The sequence below is a fragment of the Macrobrachium nipponense genome, chromosome 47 (assembly GCF_015104395.2).
Source record: "Macrobrachium nipponense isolate FS-2020 chromosome 47, ASM1510439v2, whole genome shotgun sequence".
Taxonomy (NCBI): Eukaryota; Metazoa; Arthropoda; class Malacostraca; order Decapoda; family Palaemonidae; genus Macrobrachium; species Macrobrachium nipponense.
In genome coordinates this window covers 17,203,566-17,223,641 of record NC_087222.1, presented here as the reverse complement: position 1 = coordinate 17,223,641, position 20,076 = coordinate 17,203,566, and the positions used below count along the sequence as shown (strand labels likewise).

Below are 20,076 nucleotides of genomic sequence, written 5' to 3'. Positions count from 1 at the left end.
GCTGATGTGTTGTCGAAAAATTTATATTCTCTCCATTTTTCTGAACCATTGTAGTTGGGGTTCAGAAAAATTTATGGGGTTGGACCGTCAACATATAAAAAAAATATCTGAAGGTTTTCAGTATGTCGTCATCATTTGTTTAAGTATTTTGCACATTCATGAGTGGCAGTTTTCATTTTTCCTTTGTAAAGGAAATGCAACTACTTTGATACTCTCTCTTAGTAACTACTGTATTTAAAACTAGCAATTATCCCTTTCTGTCAGTGGAAAGGTTAAAATGCGCCTACCGTTTACCTCTGCTTTTTTGACAGGAAGGTGCGAGACGTTCGAGAGCTCCGGCTGTGAAAGGGAGAGTTGTATCCTTGTTCCTTCGGGTCCAGTTCATGGCGTTTATTTCTTGAGTGTATTTCAAGACCCAATGGAACCTAACGGAACAACTTTGTTACCTTCACTTTAGTTTTTGTGTTAACTCTTCGTTTGTGTTTGTTTGTTATTGTTTGTTAATGTTACCGTAACTATAGTTTGTGTAATTTTGATTCAATTATAGTTTAATGTAATTGTACGTTTACGTACACACACAAACACGCACATGCTTTTTATTTACTTGTTAGCTGATTGTAATTGTTTTTTCCTTAGTTTGCCTCTATTTGTTTTAAGTTTATTAGTGTTAAATGTTCTTTACTTGTTTGTAATAAATTGTATGAAGGTACTGTTTGTGTGACCTAGTTTTTCTACTGAACTCGATAATTATAGTATTCATTATCCATAAGATTCCTTAGTTAATTCCCATCATCATACAAAATGCTAAACCTTAAACTTAACTTCATTGTTATGAAAGGTAGTTCCTCCTTACGATACCTAGGGAGGCAGTGCTTGTGAGGGGGTTTGGGGTGGTAGGTTAGGGGATCGAATGTGGGTGTAAAGTGTTTTTTATGGGGACGGGGGGGGGGGGTGGGGGGGGGGGGGATTAGGGGAGACTTTTCAAAAGCCCGCTGCAAGGATACGTCTCTGATCCCAATTACTATTTTTTCAAGGGTCGTCGTCAATTGAATCTTATTTTTTTTTCTTTTCCTGGAAAGTTTAGTTTCTACCTTCGTGTCCTGTGATGACATTTTACGACTCTCTCTCTCTCTCTCTCATCTCTCTCTCTCACTCTCTCTCTCCTCTCTCTCTCCTCTCTCTCACTATATTTACCAGTGGATGGGCTACGATGGGATATAGTTTGAATCACAGACCCAGCAAACTTCAGCCAAGCTCTGCAAGAGAGAGAGAGAGAGAGAGAGAGAGAGAGAGGAAACAATGACAGCCACCACACAGCAGCCTCTGGTAATCTATATTCCTGTTTTCCCCAAAAGTTAACTATGTTTGAATAATGGTTTTCTCTTAAAAAAAAAACACACGCCACATTTTCTGGTATTTTCTTTTTCCAGGATGTAAGGGTGGGTGGCGAAGGGGGTGCAGAAATCCCCTAATAAATCTGACTTACAAAACGGTTGACGTAGGAGGATTTGCAGTCTCCTTTATCGAGAGAGATAATTTTTTTTATGAAATCTTATACTGGTGAATGGAGAACACATGAGCGCATTGAACCGCGCCCCCACCCAACCCGGGCCACACATGACGAGGGCGAACAAACTCAAGGTTTTCAGTAAACCCAAAAACGCCGTTCGATCCCCTCGAGACGGGGGGCACTGCCCTATTTGAGCACCTCTCGCGAAGGCCAAACTTGCTGCTAACTCTAATCGGGGAGCTTAGGGATTGTGCAGATTCATCTTAAAGCATCAAATTTGGCCCAGAATTAGATTATTCTATACTATTTCGAATTCTAGAGAGAGCCAAGATAATTACTCACATTAACCCCCTTTTTTCGGAAAAACCCCCTTGCGGAGGTTATTTTAGTTATTTCTCATTTTTTCTCCAAATCTATGCGTTGCATGTGAAAATGTACACGACTATAAAAAATTGAAAATTAAATTCTATACAAAATCTTCTTCATGAGTTATTCTTGTAAATATAATAGTTTTTTGCGTAAATCACCCTGCACATTTTGCCGTAAATGAAAAAAACTCGATTTCGCAATTAATTTTTCTTCAATAACTCAAGAGTGATGCATTTCTATATGAATTACCATAGAGATGAAATTGTAGGGAAAATATTTCTTTCATTAGGTGTGTATTATTTCGTTCTACATATTAACGTTTCTGTATCAACATGCCGAGAAAAAAATCGTCAATAGCTATTAAAAAAATCATTGCATGATTAAACTATTTTTTTCTTGTTTGCTTTCAGGTGTTTTGGAAAGGAGACTTGTGGATGGCAATAGCTGTTATGGAATGGCTAGATGCTGCTCATAGTTAGTGAAGTACAGCACGGTGGACTGAGCATGTTAAATTATAGACTACCATGTGGTAGCATATAGATACTGCATTGGTGGATGTTTGTGACTGTGAACAAGAACATGGTGATAAACAGCAGACTGTTGAATGATGATAACTACTTGATTAATTCATTTTGTGCTGGAAGGAACAATACCATTTTGAATGGAAGGTGTGGGGGGGGGGGGGGTGTTAAGTTGTCTTCAGAAAACACTGAATGCCATAAACTGGTGACTTGGAGATGCAGAAGAAACATCCGGTAAAGATATAGATGGAATCTGGACAGTATTTTTAATTCATTTATAGCTGCCATTACTACAAAGGATAGAGAAAGTATAACAGCACTCGCTCGTATGATGGGAATAAGCCTAGTTAATTAACGCAGTTGATAGTCTAGTCCAAACAAAGCATATAACTGTTGGATATTACGGTTAAGGATCAGTATATATACATAGTATACCAAGGACGTATAAATGCGATAGTATATATTTTGAGCGGTTATTTTTAATAGTCATATTCTTACAAGGAGACGTGTCAGTCAGTCAGTCTGACGACTTGAAACTCGAATTTTGTTTTCCGGAGTTCACTGTTTTTTGACTAATGATAAATACTGTTTATCTTTAAAATGGGTGAAACGCCGATTGAAATATTATCGGTCCTGTTCATGCTACTGATTTTCTGTAACCTATCAAGTCGAAATTGACACTGAGGTTTGATCAAAGGAAATATCTCGAGAAAGTGTTCATACTTTGTAGGTGTGTGTCTTCATTCATTTCGTGTAGGTTGTTACGTGAACGGTAAATGTTGTACACAATTTAATTTAATTTAATTATGCTAGGTACTAAAAATAAAGGGTGACAAGTGTTGATAAACACGCTGGATTTTTAAAATGCCATATTACAGGCATTTAGTATAGGAAATGGCGCCTCGCTTACTATCTCTTAGAATCTGTCAGTCTCGTTCGAAATCAGGAACTGGTAATCATAACCTGAATAACTAATCAGTTGCATTTGGGTATTACTGAAATGGCATTTTATCATTTCTAATGTTACGCTACATGACGCCATTCCTGTGTTTTGAAGAGAGAAATCGAGTGGTTTTCATTGTTCTCAAAGCACCGTTATGAAGTGTAGCTACCTCCTCCTCAGTCCTCACCCGAGGTGCACTGAAGTCACAACCCCTTTCGTTTATTCCTCCTTTTGATGCACCTCCTCCTCCGTTCCTGTTCTCTCTCTCGCATCTTACTTTCTCAATCCTCTCCTCTAACGATATTTTCATATTGCTTCTTCTGCTGCTTTCTTGAGGTTTTCCTCCTGTTACACCTGTCAGACCTTTTAGTCTCAATTTTCCTGTCGTCGCTGAATGAATGACGTCACCATATATAGGTCCCAGCGCTTGGCCTTCGGCCTTAATTGTATATATTATGCTATTGCTCCGAAACTTATAGTAATCGAGGAATTGTCTGGTACAATGGTACAATTCCTTTGTAGTTTTAGGCCTATCTATGATTATTTGTCTCTAACATTTTCTTCGTTGTATATGGTTAATGTGGGTCATTGTTTTTTTTTTTTTTTTTTTTTTTTTTGGTTACAGACGAGCTAATTCACTTCAGGCGCCATTTCGAATCAACTCGAGTCGTTGCAGTACATCCATAAACACTCATGGTTTTATTTTATTTTATTTTGATTTGTTTTAGAGCGTTCAAGTCACTCAATTGCTGAATAAAAAACGCAATTGAATTGATTACTGACACCCAATCCAAATAGAAGATGTAACAAGTCTGTAAAATCAGTCACCCTTTAAAGAGAGAGATAGAGCTGAGAAATGTCCCCCAAGAGAGTGAAACCTGGTACGCGCTCTATTATGCTAATTCATTGTTTTGAAATAATCTGTGGTAGTGAGAAATTCGTACTCTGGAGTAAACTGTGGCGCCTGTCCATATTTAGGAACCATTCGGTAAGCGTGTTGATTGAAGTCTCTTGTTTGTGGTCAGCTAGTACCGAGAAAACCCATCGGCAAATTGCTTACACCCTCTGAGATTTATAATTGCGAAATGAACTCGGTAGGTTAAGGTAGCTATTGTACAGGAATAATGAGATCACGAGTCATTCAAATAGATCATTAACAAACAATTAGGAGAGTTGCAAAACGAATAAGGTATCGGAGTCATGTAAACTTAGATTTAGATGTAATAGAAATTTTTTGTGTGGATATCGGATAAGTGGCCATAGATATAACGCAAATCCGACATTTTCTATGATAAAACTCGTAAATATTTGAAGAAATCAGTTTTAGTGTTTAAATTGCTTACGTGAGACGACTGGTTCAAATGAAGGATTTACGGATGTACCGAAACGACTACAGATTGTACCAACTCGGTAAGTTTATTATTATTATTATTTTATTTTTTTCCCCTTTCAAAAGTAAGTAAAAGGAAAAAAAAAGGCGCAATACTGTCGACCCGCTCAAGGTTGGAGACGAGTGCAAAAATGCTTGCATTTCGTAAAAGAAAAAAGCAATGATTTTGTTTTTGCTGTAAACGCGACCGATACATGGAGGCGTTATACATAGTCAATAGTCAATGTATGAAAAGGAATAGGTCAACAGACTTACCACATGACTGGGCTAAACTTTTTGCTAGAAATGTCTATCTTAAATAGATAATGGCAGAATCAGGCACCTCTTGTAGTTTGTCATCCCATGCTTCTGATTTGTCTATGACACCTGTTTATGAAAACAAAATGAACTTCTACATAGGATATCAACTGGTTACTGAAGGTCATCATGTTGTTCCCGGTTAAGGTGTCCTTTCTGCCTTCCGCCCGTGCTTGGTAGACCGGAGATATACTAGATATACATCGATGGTACTAAATAAGAGACTCCCAGTACATCGTTGTTACGACACCATCTCTTATTATTATTATTATTATTATTATTATTATTATTATTATTATTATTATTATTATTATTATTATATTATTATTATTCAGAGAATGAGCCGTATTCATATGGAAGAAGCTTGCAAAGAATATTTAGGTGTTAATACGAAAGTAGTACTAGAAGGTAGCGGGAATACAAAAAGAGATCAGTTATTAGAGAAACGGGTAAATTAAACAACTAAAAATATGTGTTAAGTAAGTTAAGTATATCACACTGACACCATCTGCTCGCCGTCAGAAACCCATCAAATGGACTTCTCTATCTTCAACCCTTTTATTACACAGAGATCAAAGCTAAACTGATTGAAGTGTTCCTCCTCCATCTTTGGTGCGACTTGAAAAAAAACCGTAGCATAGGTTCGATTCTCTATGATAAAGTTTTACTCTTTATTTTATTCCTAGAATTGCTGCACTTTGGGAACTGGATCATTTCACGTTGTTGGTGGGTTAAACAACTGGCTCTTGCCTCTATTATATATATATATATATATATATATATATCATATATATATATATATATATATATGCATGTATATGAATGGTTTCAGCGGGAATTTGATACCCTTTAGTGACTGCTTGTAAGACCTATAGGTTCTGTCATTGTTTATGCATACCTGACCAGGCATTTGAATTATTCTTAAAGTACGGGTTATTACTTGGCAGGCAAAAATTGAAGTATATGTAAATGGCCTTGAATACGAAGGACTAAAATTTGCCGCAGAGAGAGAGAGAGAGAGAGAGAGAGAGAGAGAGAGAGAGAGAGAGAGAGAGAGAGAGAGAGAGTAGATCTAATTACTGACAAAGTGGGCGAGTAGCAAAAACACCCATGGATTCATTTTTATTTTTAGGACTATTCTCACAGTAGAAAAAAGAGTCACTTGCTCCAAACTGAATGTAGGTAACCATCATGATTGTAAAGAGCATTAGGCCTATATTTTGCGAACAACTCACACGTCAGAGGATTGATATACTTATAGGGTCACTGATGCTTCCCAAACAATGTTGTTAAACGTTAATGATGGTTCTTCGGATAATTCATAAATGAAGCTTGCTTTGTCTTACCACTGCTTTAGTCATCACAGAATGCCGATTGTCGCTGGCTTTAAGTTAGTGTTCACAAATGGGGAATTGTTCTTCGGACATTTGAGTAACAATCACAATATCGCAGTGTTGCTCACCGGCCTTAATTATCTGTTGTTACTTGTAGGGTTCTTTATCTGGCGTCATTTTAGACGGGAGGAGACACTTATCATTATTTCGAGAAAGGCGAGAATAAGTTTATTTCTGAAAAAAAAAAAATGTGAAAATCATGAACTGGGAACTTATATTAGTTGTATATAGCGACACTGACATATTTTTTTTTTTTTTTTTTTTATCTCGGTTAATACTCCAGAGTCCCTCTGTAGGAAGAAACAACTTGGTCTAATCACAGAAGACATCACTGATATCAGATTCTCAGTTGAAGTGAATCCTTATATTGACGGTGGAACTCACGGCAAAGCTTTGTTTGACATTTAACATCTAACGTCAGTTACTGTCAGCATTTACATATCACAATTTGTCGAATTTCATCATTACTAATCAAAGTAGTTCTAGACTCAGTATAAGAGAAACGAATGTATCTGCATAAAGTAGTTAATATGCTCATTTTTCTTCAACTCCTCTAGATTATAGTACCATAAATACTGATACCAGTTTAACGAGAAGCGTTTCCTCAAAGCGTCGAACAACTTAGTTAAGACTACAAACAAACATACAGACATACACGCACATATACACATACATACATATAGACAGACAGACACATTGGCAGAAAATGTGTGATAGAGAAATATAGAGAGACAGACATAGATTGATATAACTCAATGTAAGGACACATTTGAGTTTCGGTAGGAATAAGGAAAACCAGCTGCTGTTACTTCTTGGGGTGAGGGGGCCAACTAGAGTCTTGGGGTGAGGGGCAGTTTCCAACAGCCCATCCGCCAAAACGACGCCCCTGGTATGGCACCTCCATTTCCATGAGCTCCCTTGCAACACTATCCCAAGTCTTGATTCTCGGGCTTTTCTTTGACACTTCAGTTACTTTTCCTGATCCACTGGTGAGTTCATTTCAAATATACTACTGTCTCTTCTCGTTCCCTACTCATCGAGTATCTGTTCGTGTTCATTTCTTCGTCTAACTTATTTTTCTTCGATTTCCCAGGTGGTTCTGCTTCTACCCCGCATACCACAGCGACTCGTACCGTACATACTTTACCCTTCAGCCTAAGGGAGTCTCCTGTCATAAGGCCTGTCCACACTTGGAAACATTGTTTGCAAACAAACAGTTTGCAAACAAAGTGTGCAAACACCTTTTACCGCATATTTGTTTCCCATCCAGAATGGAAAACATTTAGTTTCTGAGTGTATATGTACTATATACACATGTGTAATGTATATATATACTATATGTATGTGCTATGTATAATGCATATATGTATATATGCACATGTACAATGTATATATATACAAATATAGTTATATATGTGTGTATATGTATATATGTATTTATTTTTAATTCTGCCAGAAGCAAGTCAGCATGACTCGGTTTTCCCCTCCAAAAATTCTTACTCATCCCTTTCTCATTCTCTGATCCTCCTCTAGTGCATCAAAAGAGCCAAGTATAATACAGAGGCTGCTGCACCACAAGCATCCTGACGACAACCAAGATCTGGACAGGAAACATAGTTTGCAAACGCTTCCTAGTGTGGACAGGCCTGAAGAGTACTACGCCTGATAACTGTTACCGCCTCCCGCCGATTACCACCCGTCTTGAATTCGATAGTTAACCTCTATATTCAAATCACCCACTGCATCTGTTATCGAGCCCGGACACTGTGGTACTACTTATCCGGCTACAGAGGACGCGAGTCGTGAAAAATCACGATATCTCTACTCTCGTGTCTGTGAAAGCTTAGTTTACATCCTCTTGGTTAATCTATTGTGAAGGCTGTTTCCTTTGAATGATATGTTCTTCTGTCTTTATATATTATAAGATAGCATACGATTGTACAATGATTTCTTTGTTTGTTTTTATGGTGTGTTTTTTTTTTTTTTTTTTTTACGTTGCATGAAACCAGTATGGTTATTCAACAACGGGACCAATGGCTTTTACGTGACTTCCAGAACCACGTCGAGGAGTGAACTTCTATCACCAGAAATACACTTCTCTAACATCAATAGAATGCTCGAGAATCGAACTCGCGACCACCGAGGTGGCAGGTCAAGACCATACCAATCACACCACTGAAGCGCTGAATTTTCCATTCTTCTAAGAAAGGATAATGCATGGAGAAAATAAAAGAGAAAATTCATTGCATAAATTTCAGAAATAAAAAAAAAACACCGAAAATATCTTTAGTTCTTATCAGAAGTAAATACCGTGAGCACCTAGTGACGATAAATTGTGGTAGAACCAATAAATGGAATCAAGAAGGCCTCGGGAACTGCAATTGAAGGAAAAATTCACATCAGTTTGGTATCTTTTTGAGGTTATGAGTGAAACAGGTAAATGACAGACACTGAATGCAAATCTGCTTTATTGGCGAAAAGATACAAATGGGAAGGAAAGGGAACACAGCAAATACAACATGTTGATGAGATCATGAGACTTCATGATTATCTCTCTCTCTCTCTCTCTCTCTCTCTCTCTCTCACACACACACACACACACACACACACACACACACACACACACACACACACACACACACACACAGGAGAATAGCCGCATGAAGATGCTAACACCATCTGGCAACGATGATGAAATTAATAAGAGCTAATTAAAGCAGCCACGGTACAGCGTCATCATTCACGTTTTACACGAGTTTCCATTTACATGTTTAAACGTAAAATATCACTTTATTCCTTTGGTCATCTGAGGTTTAATTCCTTATATTAAAATTTGGCGTTAAACTCCCATGTTAACAGTGCAGTTCTAGTTATAGTTCCAAGTTGATGTTGGTTGCTTTCCCCGTTAGGCTGACCTTTGACTGTTCAGTGTCCCTTGGGGTCTAAAATAAGGTTTATCAGTTGTTCCGGTTCTTTCACTTTTAGAGATGGCAAGTAATTTAAAGATAAACCAAACAACATTTGAACGATCTCTCCACGTTACGCCATAATTTGAGAAGTAAGTAATCAGAGATCATGAAACTATTGATGACCATAGTCATTGTCAGGAAAGGTGGAAATCTACAGTCTAATGACTACAGACTGCCTGTAAAAAAATTATATATTTTATCTCATTTTTTGTTTTAGCCTTTTTCGATCTGTTATCAGAGTTGGCAGTAAGTGAAGCTATTTATCTCCAGTTTTCATCTTCGTAAGCTGGTCACTAATACACACACATAATATATGGTGTATATATATATATATATAGTATATATATATATATATATATATATATATATATATATATATATATATATATATATACACCTATATATTAGTGTGTATATATATATATATATATATATATATATATATATATATATATATATATATATATATATATATACTATATATATATATATATATATATATAGGTATATAAGTATATATATATATATATATATATATATATATATATATATATATGTATATATATATAGTATATATATATATATATAGTATAGTATATATATATATATATATATATATATATATATATATATATATATATATATATATATAAGTTTAATGGGTACGGGGTATTTATGCATGAGCCTGGGACATACGAACTCTCGCAATATTCAGCAGTTTCGCAGGTGGAAGAAAGGTATGTGATCTGGCATCTACTAATTCAGCACCCTAGTACAGTCACCTCTGAATACAGTGAGCATCAGCAGCAGCAGTAGGTGTTCAGGCGGAATTCTGTCACTGTTTTGGATCGAAGCTTCGAGAACATTTTTGACCGGATTTCTAGGTGTGTCAAAGGAAGTGTGCATTCATGTGTACATTGTGAAAATTGCGGGGTGCGAAGGGCTCTTGTGAAGGATTACTACACATTCGTTTGTGAAGGGCCAACCAGAAAGACGTGCCAGAACGCTCAGGAATCGAGACTCCCTTTTTGCCGAAAGTGAGTGATTTTAGAAAAGGACTAACTTTCTCCAAGTGGTTAATACAGACAGTACTATTTCTTTGTCTTTCCTTAACATTTGTGTTATGTATTCCTACTATGTGTTATGAACTGAGTGAGTTTCGTTTTTTTTTATGTGAGATGGTCCGTTCTTTACAGATGTTTTCGAAGGAACCAAAGTCAGTCTTGGCTTGTTAGACATAAAATGGAAACTGTGACAAAAGTGTCTTGGAAGGTTATTTGGAAATAGACTTGCAAATAATGTGGAATGGTTAAGTGACTTTGTAATTAATCCCCTAACATTATGTTTTCTTGCAACTGTTCAGTTTTGCTTTTGGGGTGTACCTTAATGGGATTCACTATCTATCAGGCATAATTTCATTTTACATGACTTGTTGTTAGACCTTCGTAATAATTTTTTTTTCTTTTTTGTGAAATTAGGTTTTTTGTTCACACAGATTTTAGTTTTAGAGCTGGAACGGGCGGGCGTGGCAGTAGAGAAGAGTAAAGGAAGTTACTTTCGCCTGATGAGAGAGAGAGAGAGAGAGAGAGAGAGAGAGAGAGAGAGAGAGAGAGAGAGATGATTTTAAATATGGGGACTACTACAGCACTACTGCGACCGCCCTACAGGGCTCGGCATAAAGCTAAGAAATAGAAACATATTTCCATTTATCAAAATGAAACTGTAGATACCCAAAATTTTATGATTAAAGAGGATAATTTCATGTCCAAACCCTGCCAGAAAAAAAAAAAAACAAAAAAAAACCATAGCCAACAATTAGCCCCAGATCCCTCACAAAGTGGATTTTTGACCAACTGTTGTACACAGTTGATTGATAAGGGAATTTATCAATGAGTAATGTTTTTCAGTCATAAAGAAAATTTATCAATAAGTAATGTTTCAATCATAAAATAAATTGATTAATAAGTAATGTTTCAATCATAAAGAAATGTATTCAAGTTTCTTAATAATTTCTGTCTTGTTGCCCAGTATTCAAAAATTCTTCTTACTCTTCGCCCAATTATAATGATAGAATATGCAGAGAGAGAGAGAGAGGGAAGAGAGAGAGAGAGAGAGAGAGAGAGAGAGTCTTCAAGGCCATAGCTACCAGGGTGACAAGGTAAGAGTCTCTCGTCCATGTATGGGGGTGAGTAACATTATTATTATTATATTATCTCCAGCATAAAAGGCCCATTAAAACACTCTGGTTTAAAGCTAAGGACTATATATTTCGGTGGACTGACTCCCACCCTCATTAAGTAGTGAATGACAGAAGTTACATTGGCGAAATATATAGTGGGAAATATGCCCTTAGCTGATGCCTGGGGTCACCGCTAAGCCGATGTTGGTTCTGTTGTTTCATCGTTGCCTTAAGGAAGATATTGTCTACATGGTCAGAGTCCCAGGATCCATTGGAAAGGTTGATCCTATTATCTTGTTGTTTTATCAGTGAAGATTCTACCATCTGACATTTGTATCGACAGCAGCTTTTGTATAAAATTCGGGATGAGTTCCAATCCATGGTATGGTTCATGTTCTTTATGTGATGGAAAACTGCTGAACTATGTTGTCCTTAATTAACGGAGCATTTATGTTGAGTTAATCTTTCTGAGAGATTTTCCTATGAATCTATAGTATGACTTATCACAATCCCTTCAGGGGATTCCATAAACTCCTACATCTTTAGAATCTGGTTTTCTACTGAACATTAAATAAGGATTTCACCAAGGTATTTGGAAAAGTGAAGACAAAATGGTTGGAGTGACCTAAGGTTTGTGTGATTTCTCGTAAATTATTCACGTGAGGGATTATGATTCTGTTTGTGATTTTCTTCTCTTCTTTGTTTTCTGTGGGTTTGTAGAAAATTATCTTTGCTTTATGTATGGCTTTTTCTATTATGTGCTTGGGGTATTTTAACAAGATAAGTTGATTTCTGTTTGCTTCAAGTTCTTTGTTAAGAAAATCTGGGAAGCAAATTCTCAGGGCTCTAAGAAATAAGTTACTCGTTATACCAGTTTAACTTAAATATCATGATAGCTGTAAAAATCTATGCATGAAAGTGAGAATGTCGCTTTCCTGAAGACAGTGAATTTGTAGTTGTTATTAGTTCTGATGATTAAGACATCTAAAAAGGGGATTTGGTTATTGTTTTCCCATTCTAATTTAAATTTTTATGCTCACGACCAAGGAATTTACTTACTTACACACACGCGCGCGCGCCCACACACACACACACACACACACACACACACATATATATATATATATATATACATATATATATATATATATATATATAATATATATATATATATATATATATATATATATTATAACATCACCGTGATTCATGTACGTGCATTAAGCTACAACTCTCCAATAGCACACTCGTCTACCTCCGGCATTAATATATTTTCATATATGTTAACGAAGAGAAAAATTTTCCATGTGAGAACGAAATTATTATAAAACAAAAATTCCCCTTCGGTTATAACATACATGATATTAATGCAGAGGTAGAGTGAAATGGGTGTTAAAGGACATTTGTAGCTTAATATATATATATATATATATATATATATATATATATATATATATATATATATAGATATATATATATAATTTATATATATATACACGCATATAACCTGGAGTAACTCAGTAACTACAAATTCTCTTGAGTAAGAATGAAATAAAATTTCTATATAAATCTGACCAGCAACTGAAATGAACACGAGAATTTGTATCTAATTGACATTTAGACCCCAGTCAACCGTCAAAAACCTTTAAATGGAAGTCTGTATGAAACACGATTTTGTAAATTACCTGCTCTTTTGACTCATGATGAAAATAGATTATTTAATAAATACCATCACTTTAACGTTACTACAAAAGGACAGAGACGTCCAACCACTTATATGCAGCTCTACCACAAAGAAATAGAAAAATTGGTACTTTTAACCCTTTATGCATCCATTGTTGCGGCATGTTTAGTACAAGGCCGTTGGGGATGACCCTAAAAGTATAAACAAAAGACGGTAAATATCATAAAGATAATGAATGACGCGCAAGAAAATTAGTCCTAGATAACGACCATCGAAAACCCTAAGCGACACTATCTAGGAAAGATCCGGTATTTTAACCCACTGTTGCAAGTTCCCTGTGGTACTTCCTCGCATACAGACACACACGCACCTACGCACGCACACACACACCATTTGTTTTATTCACGGTGAGTATTTTTTGAATGACTTTGTAAGATAATCATAATACAGATATGCTTTTGCTATGAACTGCTCTGATCCTTCATGCACGAGGTTCAAAAGATTCTTCATTCCATCGGCCTGTGGCGATTTCGGGTTTGAATGGCCGACCCTGTAGAGGCGCGACGATGCTTCGGGAACTTTGGTCCTGGTGTCTTCCTTCTGCTAAGAAGAAGAAGGAGACGAGGAACCAGACAATCTGTCTGTGACGAGAGGAGCAGAATCGTCCCTCAGGTCTGGTGACGTTTCATCTTGCGAGTAAACTGCGAATGTAAATAAAAATGCATTTAAAAAATGATCACTACCATCACCGAATTTCTCATGCTTTCAGTCTGTAAATGGTTTTACAGGCTAATGACAGGTAAATAAACTGCCTGATAAAGTAAGGCCACACTTAGACCCTTCCTTATCTGCAGCTCTATCAAGTCCAAGTCTAAGCTGTATTGCTGGATGACGTCGTCTATAAATTAAGTTCCTATACCTAAAAATTATTGTGCGTCTGAACAAACGCGTTTTCCTAGTTGTAATATACGTACATTACATTGATGTTATTTTAGAGGATTTCTTAAAATAACAGTATATTGAAAGCAAACTGGAATGTGCGCGAGTAGCAAGACAAAAATATAAAAGAAAAAAGAAAAACTGGACTGTGAAGTATCTGGTGTCCTGCAAATTCGTCTAACTCCTTAATTTTATATAGTATATTCTCCATATATTGCAGGTTGAAATGTTGTGAATAAAATATTATACTTACCTAAAACATTAAAAATCTACATTTCGGAAACTAAACAATCCTACAATGAGATGACTTAGGATACTATTTATTTCGTTTGATATCTACTCATAAGAAACGGTGAAAATTCAATATTGTCTTCATAAACGGTACAAAAGAAATAGAGATGTTTTGCAGTTCGGTATCAATTAAAATAATGAAGGCAAAAGATATCCATCATTCATTTTCATAATATTAAAATCACAAGAAGGCTTAACGCGGCTTTTACGGCAACAATATGAATAGAATGCAAAAGTTTGTTGCTACTACACTGAACTGTGTTATTCACCAGACAAAAAGAACACATTGTAAAGTACTAATACGAATTCTTATCGACATCGAAACCAGCTCTTTTTTGTTTGCAGGTACAAGAGCGTTGTCTATTTTGTTTACTATTGACGCTAACCTGCCAGACTGGAGAAGCCGCTGTTAAAACTTCAGTTTCATTTTGTCCCTATAACAGGCAACTCGGTCGTGAATAGTTGGGAATGAATTCTACTCTTTTGGATTATGCATTACAACCTTTTCTTGGACAGCAAAAATCTGCCAAAAGCGATGTTGATACATTGGTCAATGAAGAAGACCAGGTACATCTCATTTCACCTGTATCGTCCAATAAGGAATAGATGAAAGGATGATACAAGTGACATGCTCATAAAAAACAGTGGCCCCGACTAAGGATTAAGCAGAGAAGAAGAAGAAGACGAGATTCCTTGTTTTTGCTGTTGATGCTATTGTTACTCTTGTCAAGAAATAACCTCTAAAGATATTGCATTACCGTTTTGAGAAAATTGAGAAATAGCTCATTATATCTCCTAAGTGTCTCAGGTGCTGTGCATAAAGTCTATTCTGCTGATCTGCGGATGCTGACCTCAGATAACAACGTTCCGTAGTACTAAGGCTTACCTCTTCTGTTGCCGATTTTGAATCTGGTCAGCGTCAGAGTGACGAGGACCCCAATAATGCAGGCTGAGCCGCAAGCGAAGGCTATCACGTAGCGGTAGTACCAGCCTCTGGTGTTGAAAGGATTTCATTGTTAATCAGATAGTCTGAACTTAGTTTTTTTTTCAATTAATTTTGGTGTATTACACACACACACACACACACACACACACACACACACACACACACATATATATATATATATATATATATATATATATAGATATATATACTATATATATATATATATATATATATATACATCACGGTATTATGTAGTTCAGAGGACATATGAGCGATTTAACAATTGAAATTATTGCAAAAAGATGGATAGAGAAGACCGATACCGTGAAACTCAGACATGGAAATTGCGAAGCGTAGAGTTGTTTGCGTAACAGTTTACAAAGAAGGTTCACAGAAGGAGGCTGAAATAACCTGAGATTTTACAATTTGTCATTTACCTATTTGAGTTTTCTGGAGATGCAAGTTTCGGTATCCTGGCATACTTACATTCACGCTTTATGTATACGTACATATATATGCTAAGTAAAGGACGTTTGAACGTCGAAAGGTCTCGCGGATACTCCATCGTTTATTTTCCCTCGTGGCATACATCTTTATTTATGGATTTATCACGTTCCTAACTTTCGTGATTCAGTTATACATACGTACATATAAAAATACATACATTATATATTTGTACACATATTCACATATTCATGTATATATAGTGTATATACTTTATACTATGTTTTTATCTTACTCAGAAGGGGTTATGAGTAGATTCACATCAACCGTGCATCCGATGTCTAGTTCAGTTCTTACGACGCTCCTGATTGGCTGATGATGAGCCAGTCACACAGGGCTGGAAACTCTCAGTCTCTCTCGAGATACTTTTGAAAGATGTCTCCTTCCGGAGAGGTGAAACATACATCCTACCTATGTGAGCTCTCTCGAGAGACTGAGAGTTTCCACTTTCCAGCCCTGTGATTGGCTTATCAACACCCAATCAGGAGCGTCATAAGGGACTGGCCTAGACATCAGATGAACGGTTGATGTTAATCTAACATAGCTTTCTGGTTCCCTTAAGTTCTTATAGAAAATTCGTGCCCCGTGACTCATTTTGCTTTGCCTGCGATCTACCATGGTCAACTAACTGTCATGTACGTAAATCACAACGTGTGTCAAAGAGATACACAATGGATTTCAACGAAACAGGCTTTATTCTGAGGTCGGAATTCGAGAAGTGCGACTAGGTTCTCTCGTTGGTGAGGTGGCGTCATATCTAGAAGGCGAAGCAACAAGAAGAGGCTGAAAAGTGGCCTGGGCACGAGCAGAGCGACCTTTATTCAAAAGTAATCTAACAATCCGAGACGCACTTACTCATCAGGATTGAAGTCTTGAATCAACATGACGATGACGCCATTGGAGATCTTGTCCGTGAGACTCATGAAGTCGTAGACGAACGCAGCTCCCTCCACAATATCTCCTATGAGATCCGCTGTGAAAGCCAGTGATGTGATGAGCAAAGTGGACCCAGCGATGCCCAAAAGAGCTGCCACGGCGAATATGCCCCATTGACCGTAGCTGTTTCCTTCTCCCAGCCACACCCATAGACATCCTCCTAGACCTACGATGCAGCCGGCTGCAAAAGAACGCTGTAAAAAAATTTGGCGTTGATGAGGTCAGTGGAGAATGGCGGTTGAAAGAGTGCTGTATTCTCAGAATATCATCATAACCGTTGCATTTGTTGTTAGGCTAAGTTGGACCCTTGCCTGCTGAGTACCAAAGGATTGACATGAAGACTTGAAACTTTAAAATGCGTTCTTCTACAATGAGCTCATAAGATAAGATTCTTCATAGACTTGAAAGGTAATTAATCAATACACACTGTCAGGTTTCTGATATATATGAAAAAAAGCAGCTAAGTTTGCCTGCTGAGAATGAAAAATAAAAAAAACATCACAAAGGTCATAGCCAGAAGGGTGAAATGCTCGTACCTTTCTTCCAATCTGTGTATTAATGTGTCTCATGCTGACGGAGCTGAGGAATCCGCCAAGGAACATAGCGAACGGAACCGTGGCGATGAAAGTCTCGTCCAGTTTTAGCGTCTCCTGAACGTAAAGTGGAATATAGACCTGAAAAATAAATAAATGAATCCTTTATCAAGATGGCATTCTTGATTCCGGATGAAATATGGAAGAATGTAAATACTTGAATCTGTCTGAAATCATGCAATAAGTTCTTAATTTTAAGAGACACTTTATGAACTCTAAAATGACGTTTGAGGAAATGATGCACGAACCTATCAACTTATTTCTTTCGAAGCTTTAGGAATATAATAGGATTTAATGCTATGTGAAATGTCGTAGTCTTGATTCTGGATGATTTGTACATACATAAGTTTTCATCGTTGGATGACATAAAAGTTTAGCGAAACTCTTGATTTTGGAAAAAGTCCTCCAACTATTTTGAATAGAAGTACTTTAGGTCTATAAGTTAATGGTATCTATAAAAGAACTTGAATAAACTTGCTTTATTTTGTTTACTGATAAGGAAGCATAAATTACAACTGATAATGCTCGGCGATCAGTGACCTAATCGGACACTAGAGGATATCACGTGATGTTCATGACACAGAACCGCGTCTCTTGTGCAACAGTAATGGCAGTTTATAATTAGCAGTATATATATATATATATATATATATATATATATATATATATATATATATATATATATATATATATATATATATATATAACAGGGTGTAACACGAGTGTATACAGATATTTGGAGAAATGAAAGAAAAAGTCATTCTGAGCAAAAAATGTTCTATAAACATATGCATTTTAAGGCTTCATTTGTCGGTGAGGTGAATTTTTAAAATAACGTTATCATTAAATGGCCAAGTAAGATGGCGCGGACGGGATGTCGGAGTACAGACGGCTATTGGGAGGGAGGGGAGGAAGCATGGACATGGATGGAGTCGATCACTTCACTTGTTACTCTTAAGTCTAAATAGCCTTGCTTTTACCGTCAAGAAACGTGTTTGGGTTAAAAGTGTCAGATTCCTTATTCATTTTGTGAACGAGAAAGTGGAGACAATTCCCTACCGTTCCAGTAATATGGAATGTGAAGATATATGTTTTTATTTATGGGTTTTGCAACAATGAACTCCACTGTTATAAAGAAAAAAAAAAAGGAAATCTGCGATTTGGCTGATGTGATTCTAAGATACTTCAAAATCAAATGTATTCCCTTAGATACTGAGCAAATGGGAAAATGCAAGTATCATTGAAAGCTTCTCCCTCTCCGTCAAAGGTATTCACTGAAATCCGATAAAGGAAAGAAAAGGAAGCCGATGGAAACTCCTCTCCATCAAAGATAGGCCTATTCATTAAAACAAAGGTCAAAGATTTAAAACTTTTATCATAAAAAATCTGTCGTTCTCCATCAAAAGTATTCATTATACATAACCAGTCGAAGGGGAAAAACACACTTGAGAAAATAGCTTTCGTCTCTGTCAGATGAAAAAGAATGGGAAAATTATGGAAAATTTGCTTTCTTCAGTCTTTCCTGAAAAAGGTAGTACGTATGTATATTCATGCAGTAATTGAAGAGGTGGAAAAGCTGACGTTGTTCAAAGTGCAGTTACATCCCTACCTAGCCTTCCATTCTTCGTCACCATAATTACTCTCATTATCACTCCTTCAGAATAGGCCTAGGCTGGAATCCTGACTCAACAATTCTGTGACATTTCCAGTACTTTCTTGATACGTAAAGTTAATCATCAAAATTAGATTACAGTGAAATGTGTTCACAGATAGTTTACTAAACTGAAGGGACTGCAATGTTACATTTTTCAGAAGCCTGCGAGAAAAGACTCATATTTAAAAGACTAGCAATCCAGTTGCGTAATGAACTTCATCAGCCCTCCTACACCCCCACCCCCACCCCCCAACCCCCTGCACACCCCAACCGCCCTTATCCTGACTACTCAGACATCGCGTGCGCTATGTTGGCCGACAGCGGCGTAAGGAAAACCATTTACTTTAGAAAATTGCCTCATCAATAAAAACAAAGCTTTAAAATGCATGTTTATGGAACGTTTTCTGCTTAAAATGATCTTTTCTTCTATAGAAACCGGAGTTTCGGACCGAGAGGATGCAAACGGCGGAGGGAACAAGACGCCTTGGTTTCCTCTCTTTCCTCTAGTACCCCACAAACCCAAGGTATTTTCCCTCCTAGATGTGATTGGCTCCGGCACTCTCCTTAGGTCTATTGACCAATGGGTGACAGTATAGGTGACACTAAAAACCAATGAACTTTTTGAGAGGGGTGCGGGGGGGGGGGGAGGTGACGCTCTTTTTAATCTGAGAGAGAGAATGACCGTTACATACCCATTGGCATCATGTGAGGCATTCAGGGATATGATATATTATATATATATATATATATATATATATATATATAGTATTGATATATATATATATATATATATATATATATATATATATATATATATATATATACTATACACATATATATGTGGGTATACACTCCACAATGAAGTAAATTCCTCTTGTAGTTTAAAATATATATTACTTGTATAGGATTAAAGCTTTCGACCATCAACTGTGGTCTTGTTCACAAGACCACAGTTGA

At 36.7% G+C, this 20,076-nt stretch overlaps 1 protein-coding gene and 1 pseudogene across 1 annotated transcript; one reads left to right on the top strand and one right to left on the bottom strand.

Moving 5' to 3' along the window:
* LOC135204737 (zinc finger protein OZF-like) overlaps positions 1 to 20,076 on the top strand; it is a 500,203-nt pseudogene that overhangs the window by 328,832 nt on the left and 151,295 nt on the right.
* Positions 13,074 to 17,543, bottom strand: LOC135204461 (major facilitator superfamily domain-containing protein 12-like). The gene is made up of 4 exons (XM_064234650.1): positions 17,409 to 17,543; positions 16,792 to 17,066; positions 15,373 to 15,479; positions 13,074 to 13,957 (listed from the first exon to the last, which is right to left on the bottom strand). Exons 1-4 carry the CDS (start codon positions 17,472 to 17,474, stop codon positions 13,860 to 13,862), a joined length of 546 nt encoding a protein of 181 aa, XP_064090720.1. The 5' UTR covers positions 17,475 to 17,543; the 3' UTR covers positions 13,074 to 13,859.